This window comes from Eumetopias jubatus, unplaced genomic scaffold (genome assembly GCF_037043125.1).
Source record: "Eumetopias jubatus isolate StellerSeaLion01/CBP00866 unplaced genomic scaffold, mEumJub1_p1.0 scaffold_16, whole genome shotgun sequence".
NCBI classification, from domain to species: Eukaryota; Metazoa; Chordata; class Mammalia; order Carnivora; family Otariidae; genus Eumetopias; species Eumetopias jubatus.
The window spans coordinates 80,226,641-80,245,667 of NW_028274822.1; the positions used below are offsets into that span (position 1 = coordinate 80,226,641).

Sequence of the window (19,027 nt, forward strand, 5' to 3'; positions counted from 1 at the left end):
AAGTGGAACACTCGCTCAAGAAAAAATATACAATGATCCCTGAAACAAAGACCCACTAAATCCCTCAGGAATCCTCATAGAATGTTCTTGGTAATGCGGTGAGGACTTGCTTTGTGTGACCGCCTACCACGGCTCCACTCAGTGAGGGCTACCACCTTGTTCTAGAGCACGGTTCACGGAAGGGGCGGCGTGGTCAAGTGCAGGGGCTCTGCTCTCTGGTCTGGCGTGCGCTCCCAGGCTGAGCCCTGGCTGACCACCTGAGCATGTCTGCGGAGTTGGGGCAGAGCACTACGGGGCAGGGCTCCGTAACTTTCCTCACAACCCCAGGGACCCATGGCCCACAGACATGAACTGTGCCAGTCTGCAGAGTGCATAGAGCCTTGGGCCGACATCAGACTGAGCATCTTGTAGACCAGGTCAATAAATTCTAGTTCTCAAACTTGGTTTAATCTGGCTTAATCTCCCCCCAAAACTCTGTTTGATAGCATACATCAGTGCTGTTCCTTAAACATCTGTGTCTTGCAGTCCTTTTTTTTTAGATTTTATTTATTTATTTGAGAGAGACAGAGATAGTGAGAGAGAGCACAAGTGGGGAGGAGAGGGAGAAGCAGGCTTCCCACAGAGCAGGGAGCCTGATGTGGGAATTGATCCCAGGACCCCGGGATCATGACCTGAGCCGAAGGCACACGCTTAACCAACTGAGCCACCCAGGCACCCTGTGTGTCTTGCAGTCTTTTTTTTTTTTTAATTTTTTATTGTTATGTTAATCACCATACATTACATCATTAGTTCTTGATGTAGTGTTCCATGATTCATTGTTTGTGCATAACACCCAGTGCTCCACACAGAACGTGCCCTCCTTAGTACCCATCACCAGGCTAACCCATCCCCCCACCCTCCTCCCCTCTAGAACCCTCAGTTTGTTTTTCAGAGTCCATCGTCTCTCATGGTTCGTCTCCCCCTCTGACTTACTCCCCTTCATTCTTCCCCTCCTGCTATCTTTTTCTTTTTCTTTTTTATTAACATATCTTGCATTATTTGTTTCAGAAGTACAGGTCTGATTTAACAGTCTTGCACAATTCACGGCGCTCACCATAGCACATACCCTCCCAATGTCTATCACCCAGCCACCCCATCTCTCCCACCGCCCACCACTCCAGCAACACTCAGTTTGTTTCCTGAGATTAAGAATTACTCATATCAGTGAGGTCATATGGTACATGTCTTTCTCTGATTGACGTATTTCACTCACCATAACACCCTCCAGTTCCATCCACGTCGTTGCAAATGGCAAGATCTCATTCCTTTTGATGGCTGCATAATATTCCATTGCGTATATATACCACCTCTTTATCCATTCATCTGTCGATGGACATCTTGGCTCTTTCCACAGTTGGGCTATTGTGGACATTGCTGCTATAAACATTGGGGTGCACGTACCCCTTCGGATCCCTACATTTGTATCTTTGTGGTAAATACCCAGTAGTGCAATTGCTGGATCGTAGGGTAGCTCTATTTTCAACTGTTTGAGGAACCTCCATACTGTTTTCCAGAGTGGCTGCACCAGCTTGCATTCCCACCAACAGTGTAGGAGGGTTCCCCTTTCTCCACATCCCCGCCAGCATCTGTCCTTTCCTGACTTGTTAATTTTAGCCATTCTGACGGGTGTGAGGTGGTATCTCATGAAGGTTTTGATTTGGATTTCCCTGATGCCGAGCGATGTTGAGCACTTTTTCATGTGTCTGTTGGCCATTTGGATGTCTTTGGAAAAATGTCTGTTTATGTCTTCTGCCCATTTCTTGATTGGATTATTTGTTCTTTGGGTGTTGAGTTTGATAAGTTCTTTATAGATTTTGGATACTAGCCCTTTATCTGATACGTCATTTGCAAATATTTTCTCCCATTCTGTCGGTTGTCTTTTGGTTTTATGGACTGTTTCTTTTGCTGTGCAGTAGCTTTTTATCTTGATGAAATCCCAATAGTTCATTTTTGCCTTTGCTTCCCTTGCCTTTGGCGATGTTTCTAGGAAGAAGTTGCTGCGGCTGAGGTCGAAGAGGTTGCTACCTGTGTTCTCCTTTAGGATTTTGATGGACTCCTGTCTCACGTTTAGGTCTTTCAACCATTTGGAGTCTATTTTTGTGTGTGGTGTAAGGAAATGGTCCAGTTTCATTCTTCTGCATGTGGCTGTCCAATTTTCCCAACACCATTTGTTGAAGAGACTGTCTTTTTGCCATTGGACATTCTTTCCTGCTTTGTCAAAGATAAGTTGACCATAGAGTTGAGGGTCCATCTCTGGGCTCTCGATTCTGTTCCATTGATCTATGTGTCTGTTTTTGTGCCAGTACCATACTGTCTTGATGATGACAGCTTTGTAATAGAGCTGGAAGTCCGGAATTGTGATGCCGCCAGCTTTGCTTTTCTTTTTCAAGATTCCTCTGGCTATTCGGGGTCTCTTCTGGTTCCATACAAATTTTAGGATTATTTGTTCCATTTCTTTGAAAAAAGTGGATGGTATTTTGATGGGAATTGCATTGAATGTGTAGATTGCTCTAGGTAGCATTGACATCTTCACAATGTTGGTTCTCCCAATCCATGAGCATGGAACGTTTTTCCATTTCTTTGTGTCTTCTTCAGTTTCTTTCATGAGTATTTTATAGTTTTCTGAGTACAGATCCTTTGCCTCTTTGGTTAGACTTATTCCTAGGTATCTTATGGTTTTGGGTGCAGTTGTAAATGGGATCGACTCCTTGATTTGTCTCTCTTCTGTCTTGTTGTTGGTGTATAGGAATGCCACTGATTTCTGTGCATTGATTTTATAGCCTGCTACTTGACTGAATTCCTGTATGAGTTCTAGCAGTTTTGGGGTGGAGTCTTTTGGGTTCTCCACATACAGTATCATATCATCTGCAAAGAGTGAGAGTTTGACTTCCTCTTTGCCGATTTGGATGCCTTTGATTTTTTTGTTGTCTGATTGCTGTGGCTAGGACTTCTAATACTATGTTGAATAGCAGCGGTGAGAGTGGACATCCCTGCCGTGTTCCTGACCTTAGGGGAAAAATTGAGAATGATATTGGCTGTAGGTTTTTCATAGATGGCTTTTATGATATTGAGGTATGTACCCTCTATCCCTATACTCTGAAGAGTTTTGATCAAGAAAGGATGCTGTACTTTGTCAAATGCTTTTTCTGCATCTTATTGAGAGGATCCTATGATTCTTTTTCTTTCTTTTGTTAATGTATTGTATCACGTTGATTGATTTGCAGATGTTGAACCAGCCTTGCAGCCCAGGGATAAATCCCACTTGGTCATGGTGAATAATCCTTTTAATGTACTGTTGGACCCTATTGGCTAGTATTTTGGTGAGAACTTTTGCATCCATGTTCATCAAGGATATTGGTCTGTAGTTCTCCTTTTTGATGGGGTCTTTGTCTGGTTTTGGGATCACGGTAATGCTGGCTTCATAAAATGAGTTTGGAAGTTTTCCTTCCATTTCTATTTTTTGGAACAGTTTCAGGAGAATAGGTATTAATTCTTCTTTAAATGTCTGATAGAATTCCCCTGAGAAGCCATCTGGCCCTGGGCTTTTGTTTCTTGGGAGATTTTTGAGGACTGCTTCAATTTCCTTAGTGGTTATAGGTCTGTTCAGGTTTTCTGTTTCTTCCTGATTCAGTTTTGGTAGTTGATACATCTCTAGGAATGCACCCATTTCTTCCAGGTTATCTAATTTGCTGGCATAGAGTTGCTCATAATATGTTCTTATAATTGTTTGTATTTCTTTGGTGTTGGTTGTGATCTCTCCTCTTTCATTCATGATTTTGTTGATTTGGGTCATTTCTCTTTTCTTTTTGATAAGTCTGGCCAGGGGTTTATCAATCTTGTGAATTCTTTCAAAGAACCAGCTCCTAGTTTCATTGATCTGTTCTACTCTTCTTTTGGTTTCTAGTTCATTGATTTCTGCTCTGATCTTGATTATTTCTCCTCTCCTGCTGGGTTTAGGCATTATTTGCTGTTCTTTCTCCAGCTCCTTTAGGTGTAGGGTTAGGTTGTGTATTTGAGACCTTTCTTGTTTCTTGAGAAAGGCTTGTATTGCTATATACTTTCCTCTCAGGACTGCCTTTGCTGTATCCCAAAGATTTTGAACAGTTGTGTTTTCATTTTCATTTGTTTCCATGAATTTTTTTAATTCTTCTTTAATTTCCTGGTTGACCCATTCATTCTTTGAGTAGGATGCTCTTTAGCCTCCATGTATTTGAGTTCTTTCCGACTTTCCTCTTGTGATTGAGTTCTAGTTTCAAAGCATCGTGGTCTGAAAATATGCAGGGAATAATCCCAGTCTTTTGGTACCGGTTGAGCCCTGATTTGTGACCTAGGATGTGATCAATTCTGGAGAATGTTCCATGGGCACTAGAGAAGAATGTGTATTCCGTTGCTTTGGGATGGAATGTTCTGAATATGTCTGTGAAGTCCATTTGGTCCAGTGTGTCATTTAAAGTCTTTATTTCCTTGTTGATCTTTTGCTTAGATGATCTGTCCATTTCAGTCAGGGGGGTGTTAAAGTCCCCCACTATTATTGTATTGTTGTCAGTGTGTCTCTTCGCTTTTGTTATTAATTGCCTTATATAATTGGCTGCTCCCATGTTCGGGGCATAGATATTTACAATTGTTAGATCTTCTTGTTGGATAGACCCTTTAAGTAGGATATAGTGTCCTTCCTCATCTCTTATTACAGTCTTTGTTTTAAAATCTAATTTGTCTGATACAAGGATCGCCACCCCAGCTTTCTTTTGGTGTCCATTAGCATGGTAAATGGTTTTCCACCCCCTCACTTTCAATCTGGGGGTGTCTTTGGGTCTAAAATGAGTCTCTTGCAGACAGCATATGGATGGGTCTTGTTTTTTAATCCAGTCTGATAGCCTGTGTCTTTTGATTGGGGCATTTAGCCCATTTACATTCAGGGTAACTATTGAAAGGTATGAATTTAGTGCCATTGTATTGCCTGTAAGGTGACTGTGACTGTATATTGTCTCTGTTCCTTTCTGATCTGTGCTGCTTTTAGTCTCTCTCTTTGCTTAGAGGACCCCTTTCAATATTTCTTGTGGGGCTGATTTTGTGTCTGCAAATTCCTTGTTTTTGTTTGTCCTGGAAGCTTTTTATCTCTCCAATTTTCAATGAGAGCCTAGCTGGATATAGTATTCTTGGCTGCATATTTGTGTCTTGCAGTCTTAACGCAGCAGGGCATGTATAAAGGGTCAGATTTTGAACTTTAGACAAGGCTTTAATATTTTAAGTAGGAATGCTCCTGTGTTCATATTCAGGCTCTGATTTGAGCTACTTACCGGTGTGGGGGCGGGGTGGCGGTTAGATATTGCCTTGTTCAGCTCTGACCCGAGATCCGGCTAATAACTGCGTGTGCCGTTCTCATAGGGCGAGCCTGGACATCTTTGACTACATCTACATAGACGCCTTCGGGAAGGGGAAGCAGCTGACGGTAAAGGAGTGTGAATACTTGATCGGCCAGCACGTGACAGCGGCGCTGTACGGGGTGGTCAACGTGAAGAAGGTGTTACAGCGAATGGTGGGAAACCTTTTAAGCCTAGGAAAGCGGTAAGGTTTTCTTGGTTTTCCAGCACTTGTGCTGAGTGCATGTGTTTGGAGGCACCTATGGCCTTACAGAGGATTTTATTCGATGTGCTAATGGTGGATCCGGCGAGGCTGTGGATGCTGTGGGGCACAGTTGGGATTATCTACAGCTGTCGACCCACTCTGGGAAGAAACTCATCCCCGTGACATGGTACTGTCCCAGTTTAAGATGTGCTAAGTGACTCCTCTCACACCTTCGCAGTGCACTTGCATAAGCTCTCCCTAATACTGAAAGCATTTTTTAGTAACGAGTATTTTAGATGGGTAAGGGGCAGGATGTTCTCTCGTCCAAGTGCTTTGTTGTCTCTTGATTTATACATTTCTATCACTTAGATAAGAAACAAAAGTATGAAACTATTTTGCCTCTGAGTCAAAGGAAATTTGTCTTACAGGGATGTTGGAGTCATAGTTTTCTGCCTCATGGTAGAATTCTTTGTTTTTTTAAATAGATTTTTTTATTATTTATTTATTTATTTTTTAAAGATTTTATTTATTTGAGAGAGAGAATGAGATAGAGAGAGCATGAGAGGGGGGAGGGTCAGAGGGAGAAGCAGACTCCCTGCTGAGCAGGGAGCCCGATGTGGGACTCAATCCCGGGACTCCAGGATCATGACCTGAGCCGAAGGCAGTCGCTTAACCATCTGAGCCACCCAGGTGCCCCTTAAATAGATTTTTTTAGAACAATTTTAGGTTCATAAGAAAATGGAGCAGAAAGTACAGAGAGTTCTCCTATCGCCCCTGGCCTTCCCCGCCCCCCAGACTCCCCCACTATCACCGTCCCCCATCAGAGCAGGACATTAGTTACAGTCGATGAACCGTCACGGCCAGGTCATTAACAGAGTCTGCAGTTCACATTCGGCTTCACTCTTGGTGGTGTGCATTCTGTGGGTCTGGATAAATGCATAACGACATGTATCCACCATTGTGGTATCGTACGGAACAGTTTTCCTGCCCTAAACGTCCTCTGTTCACCCTCTATTCAGAATTTATTAGTTATGTACAGTGTTACTGAGGTGACTGTATGATGGAAGTGCTTACGATTTTAATGCCCATCACCAAAGCAGGTACAAAAGTTCTGTTTCTTCTGGGATTTATCATTATTATTAAAATCATTGTAACTATTTGCTGAGCAGAAAGGAAGAATTAGAACAGGTGTGGCATTTGTGTCCATTACTTTCACAACCTGGGCCTTGAAAAAGAGGGTCTCCGCTCAGAAGCAAGCAGAGCCAGACCGTGATTTATCTCCCCTGCCAGGGAGGGCATCGACCAGTCCTACCAGCTCCTGAGAGACTCGCTGGATCTGTATCTGGCGATGTACCCGGACCAGGTGCAGCTCCTCCTCCTTCAGGCCAGGCTCTACTTCCACCTGGGGATCTGGCCAGAGAAGGTAATTATTTTCCTTTGCTGCTTTGCTCCTGCCTGAGAGAGGGAGATTCTAGCTGGAAAGGCGGCTCTCAGAAGCTTATCCTTGCATTAGCCTGAGGGATAAACATAAATTGATTCACTCTCCTGATCTTGACGCATCAGTTAAATGTTTTTGGTCTCTTTTATTCTAAAAAAGTTGGTTATACTGCTTAGGAGTTGCCTGTTCTCTTTGTGGTCCGTGCCTTAAACCCCTAGAACCACAAGGCCTCAGCTCTGCGACTTACCCGCTGCTGCCCAACATGTGTTTGCCCCAGGTCACCCCAACTCTGCGTAGGGAACCAAAACTTTAAATGTTCCCCGTCCAGCCGTGCTGGTAGCATGGAAACGGACCGTGCATAAACACCCCTGTTTGACAAGGAAAAAATGGATCTTAGATGGATTCTTCGGGTCTGGCTGCTGGCCTTGAAGGACTGTCTCTGGCTTTGAAAGCTGTTGAATTCTGATACAGTTGCACTTGGGCTTCTCCGTTTCCTGATGGCCCCTGCGGCTGGCGGCAAGCACTCTGAAAGGACTGCGGTGAGTGCGGCCAGAAACGCTCCTCAGCGAGCTGGGGAAGCGGCAGGGGTGTGCGTCCAGTGGCCCCAGCATGGAAAGCAGCTGCGCATTTCCATCATGCCCTGGCTTTGCCGGGGAATAGGCTAGTGATCCATTTTGTCTGTTTAGAGCAGCCTGCCGAGAGAATTTTCGTTCCGAGTGCTCACAGGGACGTCGCCATGCTCATGTTATTAGAGGGTGGTAAATAGTCTGACTCCACATTGCATAGATTTATTTATTTTTTTTAATATTTCATTAATTTATTTGACAGAGACACACCAAGAAAGGGAACACAAGGAGGGCAAGTGGGAGAGGGAGAAGCAGGCTTCCCGCGGAGCAGGGAGCCCGATGTGGGGCTCGATCCCAGGACCCTGGGATCACGACCTGAGCCGAAGAAGGCAGACGCCTAATGACTGAGCCACCCAGGCGCCCCCACATTGCATAGATTTAAATTGGCTCATTTTTTCTGCACTTCAGAGATCTCACGTAGTTCTAAGGAAGGGCGGGCGCATCAGTAGGAAAGTCCTGAGGGACCTGTCTTAAGATGCCATGTGTCGTCCAGGTAGCAGATGTCCTCCCAGAACAGCCTGCGAGCTGGTAGAACTAGATTCTCGACTGACGTGACCGTCTACTTCCCAGGACCCCCTTGTCCAGAGCTCAATTGTCTTTATTTTTTTCACTTTATTTTTGATTCTGGGGTCTACGAAACTCATTCCTGTCACTTTTTTAATTAAGGAATTTTGTGATAATTTGTAGAATGCAGAGACCCTCTCAAAGGATGGCTTTTTATAAGTAAATTCTGTACTTTAATGACACATCAGCCTTAGAAGGGGTAAGGTGAACCTCTGCTCTGGGGCAAAGTCTGCAGGAGCTCTCACGTCCTTACCTTGGATGACGGGCTCAGTTTAGTGCTCACGATGCCCCCTGGGGAAGTACCATAGTATTCTCCTCCAGGAGTGCCGTCCTGCCAAGCAAATGTCACTAAAACGAGTTCCAAATTGCTTATGCACAGAACATTTTTTCTCAAGATGACCATTCATTTGCTTCTGGGATCGAGCACCTAGACACCCCCTCATTTGGGAATCAGGAATGCAGAGTGACTCTTTCCCCAGTGCTCTGGTGACTCCCTTACGTCAGTGTGTCCTTGAGCCCGGGGAGTGACACCGGAGACAGCAGCAAAACCAGGGCTCCTGAGGAGGCAGAATCCAGGGGACACTGAAGCAATGAGAAAAGGCTCTTCTCCAGAACAAGGGTTTGAGTTGGACCTTGGAGGGTGGGAAACATTTCAGAGGACAGAAGAGTAGGTTATTCCCACCCGTCCATGTCATAAAGGTGGGCCAGCTCAGTGCTGCAGGCCCACTGGACAAGGGTGTATGTACATGTACATGTGCGTATAAACGTGAGTGTGTGTAAAATATTTTTTGGATCAGTTTCTGGATAGCTTGGAATTAGTGTGGCCTTATTACGTAAAAGGGAAACATTTCCATACCGGGAAGATGGGAAAGTCACTTTGTTTTCAATTGAAGTAAATCAGGAAGAGCTAAGAAACAGGTCCACTGGGTCACGGTGGCCAAAGTCCAGGGCCACCGTGGCCGTGATGGAGAGAGGTAGGATAGCCGCATTTTGAAAAGGTCGCTGGCGCTTAGCACATACCTCCTTCCGACCCTGTAGGGTGGGTTCTGGGTTTTTGCCATTCTGTAAATAATGAAACTGAGGCGGCAGAAGTCGGATAACCTGCTGAGGCCACCCACACAGGTGTCAGTGGCTCCGGAGCTGTGGGAGGGCAGTTTGGCACCCGAGCCCCCCCTCACACCTCACCCCTGTGGGCCAGCAGGCTACGGGGTGACGATGAAGCCCGCACCCGGGCATGTTCTGCTTCCTGTTGCCGGACCTCCCTCCTCGAAGATGTCCTTCCAGTTTTCCAGGGCAACCCTCTGTGCTCTGGATTCCACTGTGTTTTCCTCTGTCTACAACTCCCTGTTTCTGCTCTCCGCCATCAGCATTCCGCTGACTCCAGTATCTCTCATCTTTGGGAGAGAAGATAAAAGGCACGCCTGTGACAGCCCTGCGGGCATCCCCTGTGGCTGCCTCCTTATCTCTCTCCTCCCTGCAGGGCTCAGGCCCTGGCCGGCCGTGCAACCGTGCCATGTGACGGCCGCCTGCCTTGCCTCCCACGCATGCCCCGGAACATGGCAGTCATTCCCCCTGCACACACGCCGCTCTTGCCAAGGGAGCCAGTGACCCCTTTTTACTGAAACCATTCTTGTCGCCAGATCCGTAGATACTTGTCTTTCTTTATCTGTCTTGATCACTGACTGCTTGCCGTTCAGAACGCTCTGTGCCTTTGACTGTGGCCTGTGGTTCTCAGGCTCTTGCTAGTTCCCTGTCCTGTGTTTCTTCCCCAGAGGCTCCGCACTGCGGGGTAGTTTCTTAGACTTCTGTTGATTCTGCACCTTTCCCTGAGGTGGTACCTCCTGGCCTCCTTGCTTCAGTTACCATGTGTAGGCTCACAGCTCCTGACTGACGTCCTGCCTGGATCCTGGGCTCCAGACCAACACCCCCCCATGTCCACTGCCCATCTGCACGTGGCTTTGTCTCCTGGACTCTTGCAAAGGCAGCCTGCCTGCTCTTCCCTCCCTCTTAGACCCTTTGAACCCGTTTTACACAGTGCAGCCAGAATCACTTTCGTAAAGTGCTCAGAGCCCTCTGAGGGTCTACCCTAGTGCCTTGCAGGTCCGGCTCATTCTCTGCAGGAAGGCTTACTAGGTTCTCGGGGGTCTGGCCCTGCCAGCCTGAGCTTGCTCGGCTCTCACGGTTGCCCCTTTGGTGCTCTGCTGCCCGGCCTTCACTCGTCCCTGGTCTCTTGCCTTGGTCCTTGGCACGGCTCGCAGCACCGCCTAAAACACTTTCCTTAGCCTTCAGTCCCGTTTGCTGGCTACCTTTTGCCGAGCTTCAGCTTCACCTCTGAAAGCCCTTCCTCGGTCCCTCCACGGCAGTCAGCTTTCCCCGGCCCACCAGCCGTGTGCTCGTCCCTTCGAAGACCTTTCTGTAAGCATACCGTGGCTGCTTGTTTACTGTGCCTTCGCTATGGACTAGGCTCTCCAAAGACAAGGACCACATTTGCTTTGTTCTTCACCGTAGCTACTCCCCTTGCTCTTAACACCATTCCCACGACATGGTAAGTGCTCAAAAAGATGTTGGAATGTAGGATTAAGAAGTGTCAGAACTTCATTAGATAATGAGGTAGAGGATGTCCAGCTTTTCCAACAGGGAAGACTGGCCACATTAAGAGTGAGTGAGTGGAGAACAGACTTGTTTCAGGGGCAGGGGAAAGTGTTCAGTTTGGGGTATGTTGGATTTGATACAACCTGGGGCCATCAAGGGCAGCTGCCTGAGGGCATTCGGCAGGGGCTCCCCACATCAGCACCCGGTGGCTGAAGCCCCAGAAGCAGCTGAGATCACACACAAGTGGATGTCTGAGGTGTGAAGCGAAGCACATCGTAGAGAGCCACAGGGGAAACCTGTAGTTAGGACAGAACAGGGCCGGCAGACTCTGCCACCTGGCTTTGTGCGGTTTCATTGAAGGCACATCTCGAATAAAGCCCATTTGTTTACTCTCTGTCTCTGGCTGCTTTCCAGCCGCGAGGGGCAGAGAAGAGTGGTTGAGTCGGAGACCATATGGCCCACAAAGCCTGAAGTATTTGCTCTCTGGCTGTTTACGGTAAAGGTTGCCAATCATGAGCGATAGACCCCTCCCCCCCCCGTTCTTAGATCTCTATCCCCAAAATTGTGGGCTCCTGGAATTACTGGCCTAGACATTTGGTTGGAGACATCATGGCACCCCATCATCAGTGCTGTCCTTCAGGAGCACACCAGGGCCCCATCCTAGTATCTTTTCTGTTTCTGCCCTCTCCCTTCACCCTGTTGTCCACACATCAGGAGAAGGAGGCTGTAATTACCCCTGAACCTTCTCTCCTCCTGATACTCTGAGTGAGTTGGAGACTTCCTCTTTGCTTAGAAGAGTTACATCTGTTCCACTTATCTGCCAGGGAGGGGCTGCTAGTTCAGGAGAGGAGCTGTGTCTGCAGAATGTCTGGGAAGTGCAGTCAAAGTAATAACTGTGGTCGACCCTTGTGCAACCCGGGGGTTGGGATGCTGGCCCCTGATACAGTTAAACATCCACATATAACTTGACTCCCCCAGAACTTAACGAGCACCTTGCTGTTGACCAGAAGCCTTACTGATAGCAAATAGTTGATGAACATATTGTATGTGTTACAGGAAAACGTACTGTATTTTTATAATAAAGTAAGCTAAAGGGAAAGAAAATGTTACTAAGAAAATCACAAAGAGAAAATAGATTTATAGCCTTGTGCTAGAAACAGTCCTTGTGTAAGTGGGCCCACGCAGTTCAGACCCGTGTTGTTCAAGGGTCAGCTGTACTGGGAACTGCGTCTGGGACACACGGGAAGTCGTATGCAAGCATAGGAAATAGAAGCTCACCATTCAAATCCCATGCTTTTAGCTATAAAGGATAAATATTGTTTGTGTCCCCCAAACGAAAGCACACTACTAGAGGTGGGATGTGGGTGGAAATTGGCTCTCAGTTGCTGCTGGTTGAAGCTGGGTTTGAGGCACTTAGGGTTATACCATTCGGTCCATTTTCTGGACAGTGAATTAAAATGCTCCTGCTCTCGCTTTGGTAAGATGGTGGTTGAGACCTGAGATTTAAGAGTCAGCCTTAGGTCCACATCCTCCCTCCCCTCACAGCCCCGGGACCTCAGGCAAGTTCCTTTAACTTCACAGTCTCTGATTCCTCTTCTTGAAGTCCGCACGGATAGTACTGCTGACCTTTCAGCTTGGGAGGAATAAATGAAGTAAGAGACATGACGGGCTGGGCACAGTGATCAGCAGAGAAGCAGTGTTCAGTGAATGTGGAGATCCTGCAAGACTCAATCTGGAAGGCAAGATTAGTTTTTGGAATAACATCCTACATTGTGAAAAACTAGTTTTCACAACACTTTTACTGGGTCAAAATATATCAGGAAAATAGGACAGTTATTAATCATCTTTTGATAAGTGAGTAAACTAATTTAAAGGTAAAACCAGCCAGTTTGATGGATCTGGGACTAGAATCCAGGTCATTCTGTCTGCTCGTGTGCTCTTAGGACTCCGTAAAGAGGAAAAGATCCTTTTCCCCAGGGAGGAACGTGTCCGAGAGCCTCTGCTGAATGCTGTAATAGAATGGGCGCTGAATGATTGTGTGTGTGTAAAACTTTATTTGAATTTGCATTTTACCTTAGAGGCACCGTGTACAGTAGGAAAAACCGTGACCTTGGAGTCAGACAGTTCTGCTGCTAGCCGCTTAGTCATTTCCATTCCACGGAGACGTGGTCTCTCCTTGCCCACTTGAGTACAGCGATCCACTGGGAGTTATAGTAATTGAAACGGTCAGTACGCTTTCAGAACCTGAGACACATCTTCATCAGCTCAGCTAATTTGCATCACTCAGGTGGCTTCTATGTCGCCCCTTCCACCTTGTGCAGCTGAGGCAGCTCTGTCCGACGTCCCCTTGATCTGGACCGAAACAGCTTTAGCAGTTCTTTTACCTCTCAGTTGACGAGTGGCAGTTCAAAATCGTCTCCTTTCTCTGTATGAAAAACGGAATCCCCACACTGACCGAGAGTGTTAGAACCTTTTCAGAGTTCTCTAATCCAGACGTGCCCATGGGTGGCAGGCCTGGCCTCCTCTCCCCATGCTTATTCCAGCATCCCGTGTTTCTAAGTAACTCCCCTGTTCCCGCAGGTTGGATTTGAAGGTCTGGGGCCAGTGCCCAGCCTTAGAAGGGAGACCACCAACTCACAGACACATGGGCCATCAGCATAGCCCCGCCTTGCCGTCCTTTATCAGGTTATGTAGGTCTAAATCCCGTGCCGTGAAAAAGAAAAGGCCTAAATGAAAATATTATCTCCTAGTCTTTCTGTCTTGTCTTGAAGGTGCTTGACATCCTCCAGCACATTCAAACCCTAGACCCCGGGCAGCACGGGGCGGTGGGCTATCTGGTGCAGCACACGTTAGAGCACATTGAGCGCAAGAAGGAGGAGGTGGGCGTGGAGGTGAAGCTGCGCTCCCATGAGAAGCACAGAGACGTCTGCTACTCCATTGGGCTCATTATGAAGCATAAGAGGTGAGTGCCTGTGGTGTCTGTCCCCACGAGGCTGCAGAGGACGCGCGGCGTGCCCCGAGCACGCGTCTCAGGAGCCACTGCGTCCCAGTGTCCACTGCAGAAACCACCGAAGGCTGAGCTGTTCTGAACCGGATCTACGCTTTTTGTTCTGTCGGAAGGGACTCGCTTTCCTCACTGCGAGTCTTCTAATGGACGATCTGTAAGCAGCGAGTTTGTTTTTCTCATTTCCTCATTGTCCTGATGCTTTTCATCTGCACCCCCTTGAATCTGAGCTGTGGGTAGGGTTTGCTGGCTCGTCAGGCATGTGCGTGGCCGACTACTGGGTGAGATTAGACTGTCTCCACGCAGCTGTGCTGCACGTCCCACCGGCAGGCTAGGAGGGGAGGGTCCCTGTTCCCACTGACCTGTGTTCTCGCCAGACCTTTGAGAATGGACTTACGTAGTAAATGACAAATAGAATTGCGCTGTGGTTTTTGTTTGCATTTCCCAGATTGCAGTCTGATTATGCAGATTGACTGGTAAATGTACAAAAAGAAGCTCCTTCAGGTTTCCTTTTGTGAAGCACCTCTTCAAGTTTTCTTACTTTTCACTTGAGTCATTTGTCTTTCTTGGTTCGTAGGCCTGTGTCCTGCTGCTAGTGTCTATATGCGTATATGTTGCAAATACGTTTTCCCAGTTTGGGGCTAGTGTTTTTCATTTTTTTATTGCGTTCTTTTTTTTTTTTCCCCCCCAACTTCATTATGGAAATTTCAGACATACATCAGTGGAGATGAGTATAGTGAACCAAGAGATGCTCCCATACCCAACTTCGGCCATTGTGAGGGTTAGCCTTCACTGTTCCCCACCCACCCACCTCCCCAGGCCCGTACCAGACATTCCCTCTGTGACTGTTGCAGTATGTGTACCTAAAAGGTAAAGACTTGTTCTATTGTTCACAAGTACATTTACCGTCCTCTTGTCGTACCTAAGGAAAGACAAACAATTCCTTCATCTCGTCACATCAGTCTAGTCAGAGTTCCTGTTGCCCCGGTTGCCCTGTATGTTTTTTAACAGTCTGCTTGGATCTGGCTCCTGTAATACTGTTAATTTGATTGAGTACTCTTTGCCTTTAGGGGCTGAATTTTTCATACCTGGTTTAAGGAATCTTAAACCTGTCCTGTGTCATGAAGCTATCTTTTATATCTAGGCCTTTGTCCCACTAATATTGTGCATTGCTCTCAGGCCTGAGTCTTGATACCCTTTCCATTTGGATAACCAGTTGTCCCATGACGGTTGGTTGAAGTTTATTCTTTTCCAACTGAGGTATGCTTTGTTGATAAGAGGGGCTTATGAAGGGGGCTAAGAGTGTCCTGAAAAATGCTTAACAGGGATAAACGCAATTAAGTTTGTAAGGACATGAGCTTAAGAGAACCAAACCATTATTTTATTTATTTATGTATGTGTGTATGTATGTATGTATGTATTTATTTATTTATTTTTTAAGATTTCGTTTATTTATTTCACAGAGAGAGACATAGCAAGAGCAGAAACACAAGCAGGGGGAGTGGGAGAGGGAGAAGCAGGCTTCCCGCAGAGCAGGGAGCCCGATGTGGGACTCGATCCCAGGACTGTGGGATCATGACCTGAGCCGAAGGCAGATGCTTAAGGACTGAGCCACCCAGGCGCCCCAAGCCATTATTTATATATCCCATAGTCGCCATGACAGGGTCCCAGGGAACTGATTTGCCATTGCTCTTATGTTAATTAGGTATGGCTATAACTGTGTGATCTATGGTTGGGACCCCACCTGCATGATGGGACACGAGTGGATCCGAAACATGAACGTCCACAGCCTGCCTCATGGCCATCATCAGCCTTTCTATAATGTTCTGGTGGAGGATGGTTCTTGTAGATATGCAGCCCAAGGTAAGTAGCTAGTTCTTTGTGTACCTGTAATGACACACAGGCGCATCTTAAGCACACATTTGAGCACTGTGCTATTGTGGGCATAGTCATCAGTGTTATTTAGAGATGACAGTTGTTCCATGGCTAACCTCATCAGCGCTGATACTCTGCTAAATGTGGATAGGTGTGCTCTAGTGTGGCCATGCCATGGGGTAAATAGTCACTGCCCCCAGATTCTCCCCTCCATCACCACCATACCCAGGACCCTGTTCCAATGCTGTTGCCAGTCTCTGTTCTGATTGGTCATTACCTTTGCCAATCAAATTCCCAAAAGTCTTGCTTGCCAGGCCTTGCAGTTGGCTCCCTTCAGGCAAAGAGGGCCAGCCTGTGCCCTGCCCCCATGGCCTGTCTGAACTGAAGGGCAATGAGTGGACACTGTTGGGGGGACTACCCTAGCAGCCTCTGGCACCCTGAGACTGGCATCCAGCTGTGCTCCCCCGGAGAAGCCCTCAAGTGGCCATGATGGGAACTGCAGTCCACAGCACTGGCTGAGAGCTCCTGGTGGTCAGCAGGTGCTTGCTTGGTGGTGTTTGGGGCCACTGCCAGCCCTGTTAGGTGCTAGTCCAGGGCACTCCCGAGGTGGGGACAGATGGGGCTGCGGAGGCAGGTTAGAGACAGATGCCTCCGGTGTGGGTCTCTCTTTTTTTTGTTCTTCTATTTATTTGTTCGTTTTAAAGATTTTATTTATTTGACAGAGACACAGAGAGAGAGCGGGAACATAAGCAGGGGGTAGTGGGAGAGGGAGAAGCAGGCTTCCCACTGAGCAGGGAGCCCGAAGTGGGGCTCGATCCCAGGACCCCAGGATCATGACCTGAGCTGAAGGCAGACACTTAACGACTGAGCCACCCAGGCGCCCCTGTCCTCCATTTAATGGGATGAATTTCTTGCATGGCTACCCATTAGGTCATTCACAGCTTTCATTTTATTAATAAAAATGAACACAAATGAGGGTACCCAGCTGGCTCAGTTGGAAGAGTTAATCTCGGGTCGTGAGTTCAAGCCCCATGTTGGGTGTAGAGATTACTAAAAAAAAAAATAAACTTAAAAAACAAAAGGACATGAATGCTAATGTAGTGCTGCTCTGTGACAGGCAGTGTCTTAATGTGTATTAACTGCACTTGAGAACTACGCTTGATATCCTTATCATTTTACTCACGTTATATGTGAAGAAACTGAGGCACGTGGGCTCATTCACACTTTAACTTAACAGAGTATGACTTTGAAGCCGGGACCCTGGTAGAGAGACATGTCCTTAACTGTCATTGTCACACTTTTCTGTGTCAGACCTTAAACAGCAGGTTTGACCTAACTCCGTATTGTATTGGTAAAGGGAATAACAGAAATACTAGATGTGTAAAAATCTCAGAAGTAGGGCGCCTGGGTGGCTCAGATGGTTAAGCGTCTGCCTTCGGCTCAGGTCATGATCCCAGGGTCCTGGGATGGAGTCCCGCATCAGTCTCCCTGCTCAGGGGGGAGCCTGCTTCTCCCTCTGCTTCTCTCTCTCTCTCACTGTCTCTCATGAATAAATAAATAAAATCTTTAAAAAAAAAATCTCAGAAGTATCAGAAGACTAGAAAGTTTCCTATTCGTGTTAATTCATCAGAAGCTGAGAGAGAGTTGTATACAGAATCAAGAGAAAGTCTGTTCACTGAGGCTGCAGGTCACTTCACTTCCATCAGTATAAGGCGGCAGTTGTAGAAGAGGGTCTGTGTGTGCCCATGAGAAGGGGCCGACAGGGATTTTATCTGACTTTTGAAGTTGTGCCATTTAAAAAAAAAAAAAACATATGGGCGCCTGGGTGTCTCAGTCGGTTGAGTGTCCCACTCTTGCCTTTGGCTCAGGTCGTGATCTCAGGGTCATGAGATCGAGCCCCATGTCAGGTTCCTTGCTCATCGTGGAGGCGGCTTGGGATTCTCTCTCCCTCTTCCTCTGTCCCTCCCTCCACTCAATTGTGCTCTCTCAAATTAAAAAAACAAAACAAAAAACCCCATCATACTAACAATGTCTAAAAACCAACAAATCGTTTAAAAATTATCGAATGACTTAGTGGACCCTTTGCGCCCCCACTGATCGTTTGGTAAGCATTTCCCATCATAGGTCCTAGAGCGTATCCCAAGAACAAAGGGGACTTTCCTTTCCTTAGCACCGCACTCCAGTGTCCACAGCTCCGCCATGTGTGTGCATTTTTCACCCTTTGTGAGGGTTAATATTAAGATGTCCAGTTTTGAGTTTCTAGAAACATTTATATTAACTTTAAAATGGGCTTTTCAGAGTCGATAAAACTGGGTATTTGCTTTTATGTGTTCTGAATTTGGTGTCTGTGTTGAAGATTCAGCAGTTCATTTCTAACAGATCTAAGTAAACATGCACTGTAAAGTTTAGAGTTATGACATAGTAATGTCTTTGTAAAAAAAAAAAGTACACTTAATATCTGATTGCAGTTTTACATTCTAAAACTGAGGTTGAGCTAAGTGATTGTGGGTAATGTTAGCAAGTTGCCTTTTTTAGTTTTAAATTCTGAGACTTTCAGAAAATCTTTGATGTGAGCAGCTGACATTCCCCTACGCGAGCTGCCCATCTTCTGCCAGGGGTTCCTGTTGGCCCACTGTCTCAGTTTCCCGGGTGTCTGCTGCATGCCGGCTCGGTGCTGTATCACGGGTCTGGGGAAGGCCCTGGCCCTGTGCCCTTGGAGGTACTCAAGCATGCTTAAAAGGGCTCAAGGGTTCTTGCGGCACCATCTCTGACTTCTCCGTCCTTCCCCCTCCTCCTTGGTCCAGTTAGTCCGCAGATGACACCAACTCCATCTCCTGAATGTCTGCCTCTCATGTTTCCGTCCACTAATGGCCATTCCTGGTGCCTCTTCCTCCAGGGCCGCGGGTATTCCTTGCCTGCACCGTGCCATCTTTCTCCCTGGCATCCCCCAGACTCCCCTGCAGGGCCCAGAGGTGACCTGGAGCCTCCCTCACAGTCTCATCTCTGTTCCCACCACCGTCATACTCCAGCCCAGCAAACTTTGTTGTTCCGCGAGACCGTCCTTCTCATGGGTCCTCACACAGGTGGTTGTCCCTTATGGACAGGCCCCGCCACTCTCCCACAGGGCTCAGATCGGGTCATCTGTCCCTGCTCTGAGCTCCGTGACACCCCGCCCCTTCTGAGTCCTCACCCCGCCCCTTCTGAGTCCTCACTCCTTTGAGTTGCAGTGTTTCCCGTTGAACCATCTGGCTCTCAGTCTAGTAAGCTCTGTGAGTACAGAGCCAGAGCCCAGTCTGCCTGTCCGGTGATGAGTCCCAGCAGATG

The 19,027-nt window shown here is 47.1% G+C and overlaps 1 protein-coding gene across 3 annotated transcripts in view; it reads left to right on the forward strand.

Annotated features, from left to right (window-relative positions):
* The window catches only part of FBXO21 (F-box protein 21), a 52,252-nt gene that overhangs the window by 23,473 nt on the left and 9,752 nt on the right, over positions 1–19,027 (forward strand). The window contains exons 8-11 of one of the 3 annotated variants that reach the window (XM_028116503.2): positions 5,425–5,604; positions 6,895–7,027; positions 13,575–13,786; positions 15,534–15,691. In XM_028116503.2, the coding sequence (XP_027972304.1) occupies positions 5,425–5,604; positions 6,895–7,027; positions 13,575–13,786; positions 15,534–15,691 (683 nt within the window). The other 2 variants (XM_028116504.2, XM_028116506.2) reach the window with 2 other exon arrangements.